The 19,497-nt window shown below is 32.7% G+C and overlaps 2 protein-coding genes across 3 annotated transcripts; one reads left to right on the plus strand and one right to left on the minus strand.

Moving 5' to 3' along the window:
- Positions 1-211: 211 nt before the first annotated feature.
- Positions 212-7,854, minus strand: LOC148621852 (large ribosomal subunit protein bL35m-like). 2 transcript variants are annotated; one of them, XM_088576646.1, is made up of 3 exons: positions 7,713-7,854; positions 4,242-4,371; positions 212-634 (listed from the first exon to the last, which is right to left on the minus strand). In XM_088576646.1, the coding sequence occupies exons 1-3, from the start codon at positions 7,738-7,740 to the stop codon at positions 241-243; spliced, it is 552 nt and encodes a 183-aa protein (XP_088432772.1). In that variant the 5' UTR covers positions 7,741-7,854; the 3' UTR covers positions 212-240. The 2 variants fall into 2 exon arrangements, with proteins under 2 accessions (XP_088432772.1, XP_088432771.1); XM_088576645.1 differs by having other exon boundaries at positions 7,644-7,854.
- Positions 7,773-18,328, plus strand: LOC148621853 (MICOS complex subunit MIC60-like). Its single transcript, XM_088576634.1, has 11 exons — positions 7,773-7,861; positions 9,431-9,546; positions 9,831-10,016; positions 11,125-11,215; positions 11,820-11,973; positions 12,577-12,716; positions 13,334-13,431; positions 13,996-14,258; positions 14,935-15,158; positions 16,188-16,416; positions 17,606-18,328. Exons 1-11 carry the CDS (start codon positions 7,823-7,825, stop codon positions 18,223-18,225), a joined length of 2,160 nt encoding a protein of 719 aa, XP_088432760.1. The 5' UTR covers positions 7,773-7,822; the 3' UTR covers positions 18,226-18,328.
- The last annotated feature ends 1,169 nt before the right edge of the window (positions 18,329-19,497 follow it).

The following is a 19,497-nucleotide window of genomic DNA, read 5'->3' on the forward strand; positions in this document are numbered from 1 at the left end:
CTTGACTGATGTGTTCCATATCTATGTCACTAATTTTTTGGTAAACCATTCACAACAGAGCAGTAAGTGACAGCTTTCTTGCCATACCATATTAAAATTTTCTGCTCATCATTCAGAATTAACAAAAGTTATGAATGATTTACACCAATATGTATATAACCTGTTTTTATGTGCGTGTGTGTGTTTTTTTTTATAATAAAAATGCATAAAATTAGTGATATACATGTATTTTATTGAGACTTAGGGTACAAATTTTGGTTTCTTGACATCCACACCAAATTTCTCTGCGTCAGTACGTTTTTGGTAAGGTTCATATGGATCATCAACAAAGTAAGTTTTCTTTTTCCAATAATCGGTCACCATTTTGTCCAGTAATGTTGATTGTTGTGCATTACATATCACATGCTGTCTAAGTCTGTATCTTCTTTGTGAATACTTTGTCCATAACTTCTTGCCTCGTCCGGCTCTTGTTCGGATCCATAACCCAGAATTTAATCTGTAGAACCGTTTTAGAACGTTTTGATTAGGTTGTGGTTTTCCTGTTTTTTTATCACAAACAATAGTCGGCTCAGGCCAATCCATTCTAGTACGTACACATTGTATAGCAGGTGTGTTACTTTTGAGAAGACAGCTCCTGTCAAAATAAGTAAATCATTTTTTTACAATCTTTATATATAATATTTTAAATACATGAACAAATGAAAAAGAATCAACCTTGCAGGACATGCAAAAAATTATCATTTTTAACAATGCAACTGAAGTCAAAGTGTTTGTATTAAAATAAAATTGTTACAGTCATACTTAAAGGTCCCCAATTGCTGTTTGAAGCACAAATATATATTTACCCAATAACTGGGCTTGACCCACAATGTGTTTGGGCTCCAGTCTCCACTTACATCTGCAGTCCTATGAAAATAAGTGGACACAGGACCCCCAACATTGTGAGGATGCCCTACAACATCTTATACCCATTGTCTTGCAGTGCTTTAATTTTTCGTACTTTGCTATCTGAAATAACTTTGTAGTTAGAATGTGCTAAGGGTACTGATTTATATCAGGTATAGTTTTGGAGAGATGACTAAAGTTTTGTTTATGCCAGAAATCAATGAATTATTTCAAAGTCATCAGGAACACTGTCTAAGTTAGAGTATATTAAGTAAAATCTTAATGGATAAAAAGGAGCAAAACAAATCTGAGAAAAAGAAAAATAAATAAAATAAAATAAAATTTTAAAAGACAAAACTTAAGACCCTAAAATCTTCCCTAATAATAAAATCTTATACCAAACAGTAAATTAATTGGCCATGTTCAGCCGTTTTTGTCAGTTTGTTTTACTGCTTTGGTTTGATCCATTTCATTGCATAAATATTTTTTGCCCAGTGACCTCCTTTCTTTTCATAATTTCATTTAACACACATAAAATGTTACTTGGGAAGTTTTTTTAAATGAAATCCTTGTCATTTCTTCAGTGTTTTAATAGATATAACCTACAAAGATGAAACCTTTGGAAACTTTTCCGGCTATAATTTCAAATGCTTACATCTCAAAAACAAGTGTACTGACCCATCTATTTTTTCTCCTTATCGTTCTAGCATGAAAGATCTTTAATGATTTCACAACCCTTTTAAATTCATATTATCCCTAAATGGTTTATACCCACTTGTCCTACATTTGTAAAAAAAATACATCCCACATGTCCTGCAAAATTATTTTGACTAATTAGATAATTATGTTTTTATAAAGTGTTGGTAGTGTTATAGTCTTTTCCATTAATTGGCAATAAATCTGTATCTAAAGTACAACAAAAAAGGCAAAATGATATTCAATAATTTTAAAAAAAATGTATTAACTAATGTACAAAAAAATAATGTATAATAATTTATTTTTGTTATTTAAAAAACTTACTATATATATCAAAATAAAAAAAAATTATTACATAAATAAATGTTATACAATATTATATATATATATATATATATGATCAAAAGTTCTAAAAAATATAAATAAATAAAAAGAAAATGTTGCTAACTTGTTTACTTAATCATCATAACTTATTGAATCTTATAATCATCATAATTAAGCACATCTTCAAGTAAGTTGTCATTATAATGAGCTTGGTATATCACTTTAGCTTAATTTTCTTAAGTTTGGTAATAGTTGAAAATTATTTTAATATTCTTAATGAGCTTGGCCTTTCTCATTCATATTAGTAAGTAATGTTCACATGATTATCTTATTAGCATGGCTTTGAATACTGTTCAGTATATGTATATAAGCATAGAGAAAATTGGAAAATTCATCAGTCAAAATGGCTAATGCTCAGTTAAGCGTTGAATTCGTAGAGAACACCAAGGGTGGACAAAGTCTTGTCTACAACAACCACCGTTTCCAGATAAAATCACGACGTGAAGAGAGAGTACTGGCGATGTACTGTTAGAACTTGTCCAGCAACTATAAACACTCTTAATAAAATTCCCATTGGCTTCAATCTTCAGCATAATCATGCATCTGACCCATATAAACTGCAAGCAAATAAAGTAATGAATGCTATAAAAAAGAGATGTAGAGAAGAGACCGACCTTGTTCCAAAGATATATGATGAAGAAATTGCCAAGTTGAGAACACCAGAATGGGATGACGCCACTGAGCAGATGGTTGCAAAGCTTCCTACTTTCCAGTCTTCTAGAACTATTCTGTACAGACAACGTCCCGTCTCTTACCCAAGCTGCCATCAACCACTAATGAACTTGATTTGCAAGACCAATGGGTTAAGACTTCAACTGGTGAACAATTCCTACTTGCTGATGACAACATTGGACCTAGGATTCTCGTATTGCAGGAACTTGCAGCATCTTACAAACAACACTACCTTGTATGGAGACGGAACTTTCTACACATGTCCTACATTATTTACATAACTCTATACAATCCATGGGACAGTAAACGGCCAGATATATCCACTCGTCTATGGTCTACTTCCTGGGAAAAGTGAGCAGATTTACACCAGATTCTTCAACATTATGAAAGCCAAATGTACAGAGATTGGACTTCAGCTTCTACCAACAACTCTAGTGGTGGATTTTGAAACTGCAACTATTAATGCCACTTTACACAATGTATCTGGAGAAAGACTCAACACACAGGCCTACAGATTGCATACAGATACATTGACACTATCACAACACTAGTATGCAGAGCAGCAGTATTACCACTTGTACCGCAAGAAAGTGTAGAAGATGTATGGTTCAATGCCTTGAACGAGCTAGACAATGCCGATGTGAACATGGACACAGTTCTGTTTACCGACTATGTAACCACACAATGGATAGAGTCAGACTGCCACATTTGGAACCACTTCAGTCATGATGGACCAAGAACAACAAATCACTTGGAAGGATGGCACTCAAAGATAAAGAAACAGATACAAACTGCTCATCCAAACATCTACTTGTTCATCAAACACCTCAAATAGATTCAAGCTGTCAATGAAGTAAACATCATTCAGATTGCTGCTGGAGGACTACCAGCACGAAAACGCCGAAAGCACCGCAATATAGACACCAGACTGCAACAACTCAAACAAAGACTTCACAACAATGAGATGACAGTAGTGCAGTATGCTGACTCCGCCTCTCATCTGATACATCTTGGTTAGGTGATAATGAACATTTTGTGTGACAATGAACATTTTATGAAAACAATGTGATGTATTAGTGCTTATAAATGATATTTGTAGGGCAAATGTAAACATTTGTTATTTTCATTGTTATATTTATGTACGAAATAAAATATTGAGATTTATTTTGCATAATTTTTTGCAACCTACATATTTACAAAGAAAAAAATAGCATTATAATGGTAACTCCATACAAAACGTCAACCAAAATGCAAAATATATAAATGAAAGTTTTTGACTTTTATTTACATATTTTACAGACTTTACCTTTTGAATGTGGCTACCTTTTCACACAATTTAAAACAGACTATAGATAGCTCCCTTTGATCTTTTGTTGTGATAAACAAGCAATTAACAGGTGATTAATAACTACATACCTCCCCCTTGTCCTACAAATTTTCACCTATATTTTACCTGTAATTAGCAAATGCAGGACAAGTGGGATGACACTCCTTAAATAGACCTAAATCCTTAAATGTACATGTGTGTTTCCATGAAAACACATGAAAAATTTGCTGCTTCTACTTTGTCACATACATGTAAAACAATAAAATGCAATACAAACCGATTCCAAATCTGACCAGAAGCTGTACAGTAATTATTTGTCAGTGGTCCTGATATATTATTTCCCAATACAGTATTGGACTTCAAACTACATTGTTTTGTAAATATTCTGCACAATCTCTGTGTCAGTCCTGAAAAATAGGGGCTAAGTTTTTAAAATACTGTCAAGAGCATTTAGATGATTGACTACACGTACAATTTTGTATCAATATAAGCAAAGAGGCATTATATAGTAGCAATCAGAAAACACTAAGTGATTTCCAAGATCAATCACGCTTTGTGATGGAGGTAGGAAAGACAATTCCAGCAATGTTTTGTTAGGCTTAGTTAAAATGTACAAAAAACAAGAGGCTCCCAGGAGCCTGAATCACTCACCTGGTTAAATTTTGTCTTTCAAGGGCAATAAATTAAAAAAAAGATGTTGACTCAAGGACTTGAAAACCTTGGTACGACTTATCATAAGGATCATTTTAGCAATTGAAAGTTTCATTCTATCTATCATAGGTCCCATGATATTGGCGGAAAACTAAAAAAAACCATCACTTTTCACTATTTAAGGGCAATAACTCTTACAAGGAGTCGTCTGAAAACTTCTATCCCTGGAGACTTTTGTAGGCCTTATAATAAGGATCATTCGGCAATTGAAAGAATTTGGCTAAACGTAACAGTTTTGGAGATACAATATGCAAAAAAACTACTGTCTGACCCCTATGTTTCCACTGATCATGAATTCCCAAGTCAGTTCTATGTAAAATACCTCAAGGAACATTTATACCAAGTTTGGTTCTAATTTGTCTGGAAGTGTCAGAGAAGATTTTTGATGGAAATAACATTAAAAATAGCAAAAAATGTGGAAAAAGGGCAATTACTCCAACATGGCTGTACAGATTAAAACAAAATTTGATCACAGATAGATCTAATCATGCTGAACACTTTTATCTGTGTCAGAATTTAGCTAAACCTTATGGTTTGTGAAGAACTACTGTCCATTTTTAGTAACAGAAGCCATGTTTTACCCCAAGGAACATTCATACAATGTTTGGTTCCAATTGTTAACGAGGACAACGACAGATGCCAAGTGATGCCATGTGAGCTAAAAAAGGTATTTTCCAATGATAGTCTTCTTCCTACCATCTGCAGTGCAATCTGACACAACACACAAAACTAGGAAGGGGTTTTAACATTATTTTTTTCTTTGTTTTGAAGATACCATTTTATAACATTTTTTCTATGTTGACAAAATGTTACTGGTGTTACCTGGGACACACCATTTTTATGCCTAACAAAACTCAGAAATCACATGATCGGTTAATTCCGGTTCAGACATGGTAATTCCAAACGTTCTCAGAAATCATGTACTGAAGTGGGATGTTTCAGCACTTTACTGTCTTGATCAAACTTTAAGGTGAATGAAAATTGTGCACATGATACACAAACATCTGTTACTTTGATGTGGGTTCCACTATCCAAACAGTCAACAAATAGTTTAAGGGCCTCCCAATAGAAAGGACCGTGGAAAAGACTTATCAACATCATACAACTTTTTCTTTAGTGTGGGTTCTGCTAACCATACACTCAAAGAATAGTTTAAAGGTCTCCCTAAAGAAAGAACCTGTGAAAAAAACTTGGTCAATGCCTAACTTAATATATTTTCAACAACAATTCATCAACTTATTATGGGTAACACCTGCCTTATAATTAGAATTATCATATATCAAGTTCTAATCTACATGTAGAGGAAGAGATGAGCATACACTTCTCGTTAGTGCTCACTTCTACCATTTGTCTTGGATAGAGAGAAAACATACACAAAAATGTCAATACAGAGTTAAAAAAAACTTCTCCTTGTCATTAATGTCTAGACTACCCCCGTAGGCCCTGTACATGTTTATTTATCAGGTTGAGAACAACACCTGAAATTAAGGCTGACACTAATTTGAGGTCTTGTTCCCAAATAGATACAATAACATAACCCTATATTGGAAACTCTTTCTACAGGGTTATGATTCCATCTCAATTTTCATTATGACACAACATTGATTGTTGAGTGGGAAAAAATTTTGGGGGTGGGGGGTAGGTACATGTAACTCGTTTTCAATACTGCTTTTTTGTTGTTTTGGTAGAAAGGAAAATTTGGTATGAACATGAAGCTAAGATATTATAGAATGGAAAATTGAAGGTTTTATTCAAATATTCACAATGTTTTTATAGTTATGATCATTTAAAGTCTAGTTGTCATTGTCGATTAAGTACAAGATCTGGATCCCCACTTCGTTTTAATGTAAGATTTCAGTTAGTTGCAAATTTCTTTACACTCTGGGTCACCTTCAATTGATTCATCAAATTTTGAGATTACAAAAAAAATGAATGACCTTATAAATAAACAAATAAAATCCATTTTTCCGAACTCAGGACCTTTTGCCACTACTGGCAATACCAATACCAAGGCATTTAATCGTCAATTCAAAAATATACAGTGTTTTTTATGTTGCTATCGACTTGTTTATGTTGCGATGGCAGACATCTTTCTCTGGAAGTAGCTGGTGGTAGACCCAATTTACATCACAAAGGTCGACACTGTTTTCTCTGCAAAGGGGAATGACTCTTGTGAAACAATCACTTAACAGCTGATTTTGACAGCGCATTGTTTATTTACTTACAGTTACAGAATATTTTAATTCCATTATTCTAAATAGTATGATAAACAAAAGGGAACAATGATAAGACAAAATAAATTAAGCCGACACTGAATTGGCAGTTCTTGTGAAAATAGTACAAAATTTCAGATCTTTGTTCGGAAGTTGATCTGATTGGTCTACAGGATTTCTCAACAAAACCTGAGAGAAATTATGCAAATTAGTTGTTGCTAGGAGATGAATGCGGCCACCACCAAAACAAGTTTAAAAGGAAAACCCCATAAGGAATCTTAAGAAAGCGGACTTGCAATTTCAAAGGACCCAAACCAATGTTAACAACCAAAAAAATCGTTGGTCAATACATGAATTTAATTTTTTTATCATTTATTGAGCGCAAAAATTAAACATTTTTTACAAAAAAGTGGGCAAGCGACCCAGAGTGTATTTACATGTCTATGCTGGACTGGAGTGAATTCAGTTCCCAACCTGTATCATATTCATAGTGTATTGACTGTATTTCAGTATTTGACACAGCAGTTGTGGGGAAAGTTATGAGAAGAAGCAGATTCCATTGTCTTATAACCTAACTAGAATTAGTTCAGGTAATCATTAAAAACGTTTGTCTTGCAAATCAGTTTTTTTATACTGACTTACAAGGCGACCAGGCAAAAGAAATGAAATGGCCTCAAAGAACATACGACACGTATTCGACAATACGCGAATATATTTTAGCCAAGAATAATTGCTGTTATCGCTAACATAAATACCTGCAACAAAATAGTCTGCTTTTTTATATGATTGCAAGAAATGACAAAAAGATATAAAAAAATTTGTACCACATATATTTTTCATGGGCGCAGCCATTACTATAAACCCCGTATGACAGTTCTCAAGGTCACCGGAAGTTCAACGAAGCCGGTGTCCTTATCTTCTCAGAACACTGAAAATGTGGAGGACGACGAATAACATCACCTCCAGGCTTAAGGTATAGCATGTATTTTAATTGTTTTCATCAATTCATATTGATTGTTAATTTTTCTTTCGATTGTGACAAATCATTGAACATTCCTGTAGAAAGATTAAAGGAATATCACGTACAAATGAAATGCAATTTTACTCTAAACTAATATACTGTATAGTCTGTACATCTGAAAAGAAAAAGTGCTCAGATGAAAACAGTAGATAAAAATGAGGTAAGCTGTTAAAAATGATGACATATAGCACCACATACCTATCTGTCATTCTTGCAAATTTTAATGTATAGTTTGAAAATGCATGTGATAGTGAAAGTGATATTCTCTTTTAAGTCTAAAGTCGAGTTAAGAATATGGTGGCACTTTGAGACCTATGAGGTGTAGCGTGGTGATGTTTCGTAGTTGCTTTTGGTTAACCTAATGCGGAGAAACCGTAGAGTAAATTCAAAATAGGTGGCAGATTTCTTCTTTATTTATATAAAATCTTCTTTACATGTTTAACAGGGTTTTCATTTTAAGCTGATTGCCAATGAAGTTCATCTACTGTTTTAGCTCATCATACCAATATCAGTTGTTTCAGTGTAAAGTACTGGAAGCAAATCAGTTGTCATCACATTATCATCTGTTTTCATAAAGCAAATGAAAACCTTGATTTTAACAATCTTTTGAATGGGTGATCCAGAGCATTTTAATAATCAATATTTATACTCCAAGATATTAACAATAAAAAAATAAGGATTTGTCTTCTCAAAAGATGGACTTGGCAGTTCCAAACGGCTTGTGTAAAATTTAAATTAGATTTAAGTGTGGCTGGAATACAGTAATTTTTGCACAGCCTGTAACATAAACAAATGCACTTCAAAGGTTTTTGACACAAATAATAGCATAAATTTCAGAAGGATCTGATTTTAGAAAAGCTATGCTACAATTTGGATGTAAAATCAAATCAGAGGCAGATTTTTCCAAGGCGGATTAGGGTTCTTGTACATGTTGAACAGAGGAAAAAGAAACATACTTACATTGTTCATCCAACTTTTCCCAAACTTTCATATTCATGTTCATTTCCTTCAATTATATAAACTATTTTTTTAAACAGAACAAATCAGAACAAATATTACTGAAGCATTGCAAATATATTTTAACAACTATATTTTTTCTGTCTGTTTGGTTGAATGGAAATGTTTAATTACAATGTATCTCCATATCACCAGTAATTGACATGCACAAAAGTGCAGTTACTAGTATTCAAAATGTTTATGCTCATACACAATTTAATCAAGATTAAGAAGACTTTGCTTCCTAAATAATGACTAAAAGAATAATGGCTTTTGCTGTTAATATCCCATTAGGATATATTATTATATTGCTTCAAAATATTATGATATTATTGTATTGTGAACTCTCTCACGATAATCAGCTTTATTCACAATCCAAATTAAGAGTATCAAGTTTAAATGTTGTGCCCATACTGGTCAAAACTGTTTGCAGGGAAGCATTTTATTTTGTATTGTTTTGCATTAGGTTGATACAATTTTATTTGGCAATTTAATATATATATAAAGAGAATGATTACATTTCAGTTGAAAGGACAAAGGGCTAGATCTTCAGTACCACCTCCAGAAGGGAAACCATCACTTGCAACCCCACCCCCTCCAGGAGGAAGTTTTGTTCCACCACCACCACCACCAAAGCCAAGGTAATGTAGCCATCAATACCAGTAGTCAGTTTTATTAAACTGACAGTAACTGAGATTTGTGTTGTATAAAATGACCAATCTAAGCTTTCCTGTGTACGATTTTCCTTATAAATTATCATCAGATGAAAAGCGTAGACATTGAAGCACTGAAAATATTTCAAATCTGCATTGCTATGTTATAGGGCTGAAAACAGGATATAGTTTGTCTGATTGAATATTGGTATCACTTTATTCTGTTTGATTTATAGAAATGATGATGAACATTTTCTTTTTATGCATTTTAGACGTCTATTTCTTAAGTTTTTTGGATTGACTACAGTTGCCTCAGGAGGTGTTGTAGGATATGCATGGTATGACCCTAGATTCAGAAAACAAATTGAGGATAATGTGCCTTACAGCAAAGAAGCCTTTGACACCTTGTTTGAATTGATAACTCCTGCTGAAGTTCCCAGGATAAAGCCTGTTCCTAGGTATTATGGTAGATTTTTTTAAAATCCAATTAAATCATGATATCTTTTCTATAATCATGTATTGTTTTCAATTAAATGATAAAATTTTGATTTGTTTAATTGTTTCAGTTGGATATTGGTGTAATTTCCAACTCAGCTCTTTCATTTTGATGCATCTTATCATAACAATACATGTACCTGGATATTATCTATTTAATTATGAAAAAAAATTAATAAATGAAGAAGAAAACATCACTACTAAATGTGATAATAATGTTAATTCTACCAAAATGTCTTTTGGTTTTTGGTGAATAATTACGCAATTTTTCATCTACAAAAGTTAATTTAAGATGAAAAATCAGTTAAAACAAAAAAAATCAATGGATGTATATATGATACATTTAATGTGAGAAGAAAAATCAATAGAAATTAAAAAAAAAATCAATGGATACTGTGCATCTTGTACTTAGTCTCATATAAGGCAGTTTTCTGTTATGAAACTTTTTCTAGATGAAATTTAAAAAAACTTCTAATTTGAGACATATTCCTTGTTTCTTATTGTACACTATCATTAGTGGTGCATAGATCATCAGGAACATTGAGTTATTGGTTGTTTGGGGAGCTACGATTTTAGATGATCGATTTCAAGATCTCAAGATCAATTCGTTCATGTTTTAAACCTCCCAAACACCGTTAATTTTATTAATACATGTATCTTGCAGTGATTTATACAAATCTGACCTCATGAATTAAGGAAAACAGGACTAATGACTTGAATCAAACCATTATGAAGAAATATCTTTTAAATAATATTGATACTGAGTTCAAGAAAAGAGTTATTTCAAGTCATTTATGCTAGGGACAGTGTTTTTGGATTTTTCAGAAATTGAGGTTTCCTTGGGAAAAATCCATATAAAATCAACTTTCCCATTGTCAATGACTGCTTTCCTAACAAAACAAATCCTTACAGCATATGAAGTTTCCAACTTGCCACAAGAAAGTGTAACTAAGAACCTAACTTTCCCTGACCCAAATTTCACTTGCCCCGGGTAACGGTAAATAGGAATCCTAGAACACTCAGGGATGTAGATTAATTATCAAGTAATGTATGGAGTGTTTATAATTACAGAGAAGATGACCAAACACCATCTTTGTTACCGCCATCACCTGTCAGATCTGAAGACGAGAGTAAAATGAGAAAATATGTTCAAAGAGAGCAGGTAAAATCTGTTAACCATAAACTTCAATAATATTGCAATACTTCAATAAACACAAGAATCTGTTTTAGTCAGAGATTTATTAACCATAAAATTCAATACTACTCACATAGACCCAATAACCAAAAGACTACTAGCCAAATTGTGAGTCACGCAGAGTTATATCATTAGAATATACAGTCTATAGTAGAGGCTTAAGTAAGCTTATCATGGAAATCATTACTAGGTATTGCTAGGTATTGTGATATATATTGGGCATGTCAAAAATGTTCATATGAGCATAATGTGAAAACCCTCTTCTAGAGAGGGACCAGTTCTTGGTCATGTTAATCCATGTGCATGTTTACAAGAAGGCTACAAAGCTGAATTGGCAAAAATAGATCTTTGATCTGTCTATATCATATTTTAATGTTCAACATGAACATATGAAAAATCCTGCATTGCCTTATGTCAGACAAATTTAGATTAAATTCATTTTTATTGACGTTTTCTGTGTAATGACTCAATGTAATGACTGCTATTTTTAAAAGTATGAATGCCCAATTCCATTTTTAAAACACCAACAAACAGTAAGGGTAATGGTAATGTTGTTTTATCCTTTTTACAGACTGTAGTTCAAGTGAAGGAAAGTTTAGACACACCTGCCATTCCAGCCCCCTCTGCCCCTCCTGCTCCTGTTAAATCTGAAAAGGAAAGACAAAAGGATGAAGCCCAAAGAAGATTGGAAATGAAGAAGAGGGAAGAAGCAGATCAGAATGCTGGTAGGTATCTTTTTCTTGCCTCAGCCTAATAAAAACAAATGATGTAACCATGTTGTATTAAAGCAGTAGTGGAAATTGTAAGTTGTAGATAGATTCTCCTTCAGTAATGAGTGGTTAAATTATTTTGCTTCTCAAGATATTAATAATAAGATATTTAACATGTGAATTTCAAAGAGCATGTCAAAATCTTGATTTTACCATAGAGTGGAGAAATAGTTTAAATCAAGAATAGACAGAAAAAGAATCAGTTTCTCCTGTGATATATGAAGAAACTTTAAAAATGTAGACTATTAAAATGGCGGGAATCCTATCGCAAAATTAGTGAAAAAAATCACTTGTATTTTGTCAATGGCTTAGGATGGAGAATTCAGACTCCCCAAAAGTGGTGGTTTTACTTACCTGTACAGTTTAATTTCAAATTACAATGTTTTGGTATGTTAATGCAGTCTAAAATCTTCATGTCAGTCTCCAAAATATTTTGGTAATACATGTATGATGTGAAAATACAAATTGAAATTGGAATGTTTATAGCATTAAAACCAATTTCTTTGTTGTTTGTATATAATTTGATGTTGATGCCTAAATTTAATCTTTTCATCCTAGCACTTGAAATGATGGTAGAGAATGTGTCAGACACCTGCACGAAGCTTGTCAGCCAGGTTGTTGATGTCCAACAAGAGGTTGTGAAAACTATTCAGGCTCATAGTGAGGCTCTGAAGAAAGCAATGGATGACAAGTCAGAGGTAGTAAAGAGATTCTCACAAGAAATAAAGCACTATGCATTTAAAACATTAATACACAAACCACTGCCATGTTATCATGACATTGTCCAACTGTTAATGTACTTGTATTTTACTTTCATTCTTTTTCAATTAATTAACTTTTATTTAAGTAGCACTCCAGCTAAGAATCATGCAAATGTGATACATTGTTGAAAAGCCTACATATTTTTTATTTTTTATTTTTTGTTTAAAATGTTTTAGTAAATAGAAATTAACATGGCTTTTCATGTAACCCTTGGTTTATGAAGATATAAATTGTAAAGAATTCAAAATTAAGAGGATTACATTATAAATAACACTGAAGTGCAATAGAAATGATTGGTTTTGTTTTGAATTGTTTTCAGACCTGACAGATTTGAATGAATAATTATACATTTCATCATATAGACCCATAAAACAACTTAATAACAAAATTAAAATGTGGAGCATTGTTTTGGGTGTATCTCACATCACAGAATTGGCTTGATTCTAACAAAATTGTTACTTAACAGAATTTTTTTTCATGATTTATGCAATAAAAAAGTATTCATAGAATAAGAAAGGAAATCTTCTTGGTCTAATAGAATGTGGTTTTTCAGATATTAAAGAAAGAATTACAATGGGAAGAGGTATCTTCAGCATATGAAGCACGACAGAAAGCTACAGCTGTTGCTGAAGATCTTGTTACCAAGGCTAGGTATGTTATTGTTCAAAATACAATAACTGTAAACTTAAATTTTTGAGTGTTCTTCAAAGGGAAGGTATGTTATAGAAGTCTCCTTTTTACAGGCTAACTGGAAACACTGTTGTTATACTATTAGTTACGGTTGCAAAAAATAGTTTATGTTTCTAAAACTTTCAAAATACAAGGACCCCTTGTATTATGTGCACATTGTATAAGACATCATCAATGTCTTATGTGGCTCTTGCAAGGTTTTATATCACAGTTAATATTTCGTATGAATATCTGGCAACAACACAATCACCTTTTTGAAAGCAAAACATAAAAAAACAAGATCAAGTTACTATTAAGGATGAACTAGTTTGATACTGTAAAATGTTTTTTGGGATTTCCTTTAATATGTATTTGTAGGTTTTCGGCATACATTTTTTGCTTACATAGAAACAACAATGATACTGTAACAATTACAAAATAAAACAATATAGTCTTGACAGGCTAATTATGACAAAAATCCAGGATTGTTATTCTAATTGTAAAAATCATTGGTCATGGGTCCATCCATTATTCTTATATTTGTAGACAAGAACTAAGCAAGTTAAAACAAACCATTGATGAAGGCAAGGCCAATGCTGTCACTAAGAAGAACAAGACTTTAACTTCAGCTCAAAAAACCCTCAATAAATTATTGACTGACATGAGTAAAAGTGAAACACAAGTGACAAAGATGGAATCACAGTCTAAAATGATGCAGAAGTATAAAGATCTTGTTGAACAAGGAAAGAAACAATTTCAGAAAGAACTAGAGAGCATAATGCCAGAAGTCAAACTAGGGCAGGCAAGGGGTATGTCTATATTATTATCATTCTGTCCCTGGTATTTCATTAAGGCTTTTATACTTGTTTTATTGTTTAATATTATAGAACTATGTTATAAATATAAGTTGAATTCATGTGTAACCTTAACAAGTAGTAATAGTTTTTATTAGCTCACCTGGCCATAGGCCATGTGAGCTGTGGCCATTACTTGGCGTCCATCATCGTCCATCATTTTTCAAAACTCTTCTCCTCTGAAACTGCAGAACCAATCAGAACCAAACTTGGTATGAATGTCCCTTAGGGTGTTCTGCATAAAACTGGTGTGGGGATTTTTGATCCATTGAAAAATATGGCTGCTGTTACTAAAAATAGAAATAGAGATCAGAAAGTTTTGCATATACCTCCAAAACCATTAAGTTTAGCCAAATTCTATCAATAGCTGAATGATTCTCATTATGAAGCCAACCAAAGTCTGCATTGGGTCAAAGTTGTCAGATGACTCTTTTGTTAGAGTTATTACTCTTGAAAGGTGAAAAATGGCATTTTTAGCTCACCTGGCCAAAGGCAAAAATTTAACCAGGTGAGGGATTCAGGCTCCTGGGAGCCTCTTGTTTATTGTTACTTTTACCTAATTTGCTAGAAGAAAACTATTTTAATCTATCAGTATGTTTATCTTATAACTTATTACCTCTAATTAATACAGGTAAGAAGTTGACAGAAGAAGAGTTAAATTCTTTGATAGCCCATGCACACAGACGTATAGAACAGTTACAGAAGCAGTTAGCAGAGCAGATAGCCCTTGAACAGAATAGAATTCAGCAGTCATTAGAGCAACAAAGATTAGAGGATGAGGGTATAGCTGATAAAAGGATTGTAAATGAACAACAGAGACTTAGAAATGAATTTCTTGTAGATAAAGATAAATGGGTATGCATCATAACATTACACAACATTAATTACGTGTATTTTTCCCACAATGCTCTGCGGAAGGGAACATAGAAATGCTTGTGTCCAAATTTCCGTCTGATCACACTTGTGGATGCAAGTCCTTCAAAACTGCCTGATGGATTTTGTTCAATTTTCACCTGATTGTTAGTCACCATTTATAATTGTTCATATTGCACAACCATTCTGATTCCACAAATTTTACAATTTTACAGGAGTTGTAGGACTTTTGTACATCACCTTTTTTTTGCATAAAGGTGGGGGGGGGGGCAACTTGTAGGGAAAAAAGGTTGATGGGGATACAAGTTGCTTGTAATTTTTATAATTTCAAGTGGATATGTTTATTAAATGATGCACCAACTAATCAATTTATCAAAAATTTGTTACAATAGTGGTAGTGAATCATCATTAGAAAATTTATGTATAAAAACCACAATTTCCAGTTTTGATTTAAAAAAAAAAATGGTTCTTATAATTTTCTTGAAATGAATCTGTCATCAGCTTTTTGTGATAAGTGAATTATTAAGATTCAGTACCACTGTACTTATTTACATTTGTACCTTTTCATTATACATGTATTTGATGTTGCTTTTTAACCATGATTTTTTTTCCGTTTTGTCAGTTTTGCTGATAACTCAGGTTTTTTATTGTTACTAAAATTTTAACTGCATATATGTTCTATTTGACATACTTTTTTGAAAATTTGATTGTCTGATTGATAAAGTGTAGTTGTAATAGATGATTAATGCATTTTTTAAATCATTGGATGTCACAAGCAAACTGTATACAAAATATCGTGTTTCTTTCTTTTGTGGACCAGTGGACCTGGTCCATGCTCCCAGTTTTTAGTGGAGTCAGAGTTGCTTATTTGCTTTTGTTTCTTTGTATGTATGATTTTTGTTACTTTATGTTCTTTGTTGTGTATGTCTGTTTTCCATGTCTGGTCTATGTCCCTGGATTACATTCTATTGATTACCGCTATAACCTTGGTTCCCTTGATTACTCTTTCAGGAAAGTGAAGCCAGGGTTTCATTTGAACAAGAACTAAGGCAACACTTAGCAAGACAAGCAGCAGCCCATAGTGATCATCTGAAAGATGTACTTAAAGCACAGGAAAAAGATCTTGAGCAGACTTTCGAGAGAGAACTCAATACTAAACTTATTGAGGAAAGGCAAGGTTTCCATACTGAAGTAGCTAATTGGATAGCAAGACTCAAAGGCATTGAAAGTGCTATTGAAGGTAGGGTTATTACTGCAAGTAATATATTTAACTTCAGGGAATATAGTTCATCTTTTCTTGATTTAATGACAATCCAATCATCTGTTGAACTGCCTGAGGTAGTATACAGGATAATTGACAAAGAAATTTAAATTTTCGATTAAACTTGGATTAAAAAGCCTATAAAGATTAAGATCTTCTTATTAATTTCCACTTCACTATAGCTAAAATATTTGATCAGGTAATGGAAATTCAATCAAGGGAAGGCCAATTCTGTTCCCTGAAGTTATATATACAGTCGAACTTCACTCGCTCGAACTCGGGATTTCTCGAACACAATTCAAAGTACCAAAATTTTCTCCTATATAATCAATATAAATAACCTTGGATTTTTCGAACTTCGATTTCTTGAAAACTCAAACTGACTAGTCGGTCCGTTCAGTAATAAATCTCTGAGAATAAACCTCACTAACTCGAACTCGTCAGCCATTTTGTCAGCTTGGGTGATAAAAGGTGTGAAAAACTGAGACCCTATCATTAATCAGTGTCATTTTAGTTAATTACAGGTAATATTTAAGTCATCACTAATTAGGTAGTTTTGATAAAACTGATTGAAGTTCGAGAATGTTCCGAAGTCGATATGATGAAACCATGAAAGAAAATCGGATGAAAACAAATTATTGACTAATGAACCCGCACTCTGGACGTTTTTAAAAGAAAATACAGCATTTTTAATGTCCGTAAATCAACATAATCTTCCAAAAGCGAATGAAAAAGATCCACGAACTAACACAACTTCGGAGGAAGTAAGCAATTTATAACGATAAAGTCAAACTCGGACTGCCAACGAAAGAAATCCGGAACTATACAAACTTTAATTTCTCGAACTCCTGATAACTCGAACACATTTCAATGGTCCCTTCGACTTCGAGCTACCGAGGTTTGAGTGTATATATATATATTATTGTAGTAAGAAAAAAATAAAATACTCTTTTCTGTATGCTCAGCAATAATTTGGGTGTGATATAACACAGAAATTGAAATTAAAAATTTCAACTGAACATTTAACGTCAATACACAATTCAACATGACTTTTACCTAAAATATTGACCATTTGTTTTGTTGTCAGACGATATCCTTGTAGCATCAGGATTTTTTGCAAGGTTATCCTTAGTTTTCTGTTATTATTTTTATGTTTCTTCTGTATTAGAGAGAGCTGAGGCAGAAAAAACATCCAGGAAAGCCCAACAGTTGTGGTTAGCCTGTGTTGCTTTAAACAAGGCTTTATTACATGGTATGGAGGAAGTCAACGTGTGGGAACTAAAAATGAAACCATTAGCCAATGAAGTAGCAGCTGTATCTGATGCTGCAGGAAGTCAACCATATGTTAAAGCTATCATAAAAACAATACCAGAAATAGCTTACAAGCGAGGTGTATGGACAGATGATAGTCTAACTGAAAGATTTAAAAAAGTTCACAGAGTTTGTAGGAGAGTTGCCATGATTGATGAAACAGGAGGAGGTTTAGGGAAAAGATTCTTATCCTACATACAGTCTTTCTTTATATTTGAATCTGTATATGCTAGAGTTCATCAAGAGGAAGTAGAATTAGACAATTTATCCACCTATCAAATATTAGCTAATGCCAGGTATTGGATGGAGAAAGGCGATCTAGAAATGACTGTTAGATTTATGAATCAGTTACAAGGGGAACCAAGAAGAGTGGCAGAGGACTGGCTAAAGGAATCAAAACTTCACTTAGAGGCAAGACAAGCTACACAAGCCTTGATGGCCTTTGCCTCTGCCAGTGGCTTGGGAACAATATTTTAATTTAAGAGTGCTATTAGGTGATAAATTGATTTTTATGAAAACTTTGTTGTTAATCATGCTTTATCAAGTACATTATAAGATAATAAAAATCACTTTTGATTTATACTCATGTATATGTAGACCACAAAAAATACACCTAAAAGCAGAAATTTCTTTATATACATCAACATTGAAGTTTCAGTTGTTGCTCATGTTGATGGCTGGTAGAAGATTGAATTGTTAGTTAATAATGGTAGTTTAATTTTCATCGTCAGTCTCTTATCTTGACAAAGCAGCTTCAATTACACAGCCATCTAATCCTACACTTACAAAAATAAAACAGATGTATATGCAATACCATGCACAAATTTGATCAAAACAGAAAAATTGGAACAGTATATATGCAAGCAGCTTTTCAAAATATCTGACCGCATCATGTACAAATGTACATTATCCAACTGCAGACTGCTTTTAAAAGGGAAAACCTAAAATATTTGTAATTTACAATACAAAAATGATAGATTTAGTGACTAAAGCCACATCATATTTGTTGGGCTAATCCCATGTATTGAAACAATTTGAACTAAAAAAAAAAACCCACTGCAAATTGTTAGAAATGTTAAGTTAAAAGGATTTGCCAACCTGAATTCTGTCTCAGAAAAATTGGGTTTATTTGTATCATGATGTATAAAGGAAAGTTGGAAATCGACTGTGTAATTAGTCCTATTTTGCATTTAGTTTTTTTTTATATTTGATCTTGCACATAGTATTTCATTTCTAGAGGAGTGAAATTAGAAGTATCTAAGATTAAGGATACACTCACTGTTGTCAGTGTAAACATTATCACCATGATATGTATAATGCATGACATATAGTCTATATTCAAAACATACCAGAAATACTGTAAGCAAGCTCACAAAGAGAATGCTTCAAATGGTGTTAAATGTAAAAACCCTTAAAGCTGCATTAGCTGCCAGATCTGTTCAGTTTTGATTCTACTGAATTTTGCTGATTTAATGAAATAAGTTTGTAGTAATGCAATTATTGCAATAAATGCTGATAATACCAACAGAATATTGAGAAAACAAATTTTTTTTTAATCTAACAAGATCGATAGCTCTGATCTAATTATTTTTCACCATTACTTCCGAAGATTGCCAAAAGGACCTGGGTTAAATATACTTTCACCTTGGTAAAAACAAATAACAATAACGGATACACAGGAAAGCATGTCTTATTTACATTTTCATTTCATCTAATTCTTGATTAGTTTTCAATTAATATTGACAATTA

This window comes from Perna viridis, chromosome 3, assembly GCF_037379345.1.
Source record: "Perna viridis isolate PV_CMFRI_1.1 ecotype Kerala chromosome 3, ASM3737934v1, whole genome shotgun sequence".
In the NCBI taxonomy this organism is placed as follows: Eukaryota; Metazoa; Mollusca; class Bivalvia; order Mytilida; family Mytilidae; genus Perna; species Perna viridis.

Coding starts and splice junctions, on each gene's coding strand:
- LOC148621852 (XM_088576645.1), bottom strand. CDS start 7,740: ATGGCTGCGCCCATGAAAAATATATGTGGTACAAATTTTTTTATATCT. Junction 4,372..7,643: donor AGCAGACTATTTTGTTGCAG/GTATTTATGTTA, acceptor CCTATTTTTCAG/GACTGACACAGAGATTGTGC. Junction 635..4,241: donor TCTGGTCAGATTTGGAATCG/GTTTGTATTGCA, acceptor TTATTTTGACAG/GAGCTGTCTTCTCAAAAGTA.
- LOC148621853 (XM_088576634.1), top strand. CDS start 7,823: ATGTGGAGGACGACGAATAACATCACCTCCAGGCTTAAG. Junction 9,547..9,830: donor CCACCACCACCAAAGCCAAG/GTAATGTAGCCA, acceptor TATGCATTTTAG/ACGTCTATTTCTTAAGTTTT. Junction 16,417..17,605: donor CATTGAAAGTGCTATTGAAG/GTAGGGTTATTA, acceptor CTTCTGTATTAG/AGAGAGCTGAGGCAGAAAAA.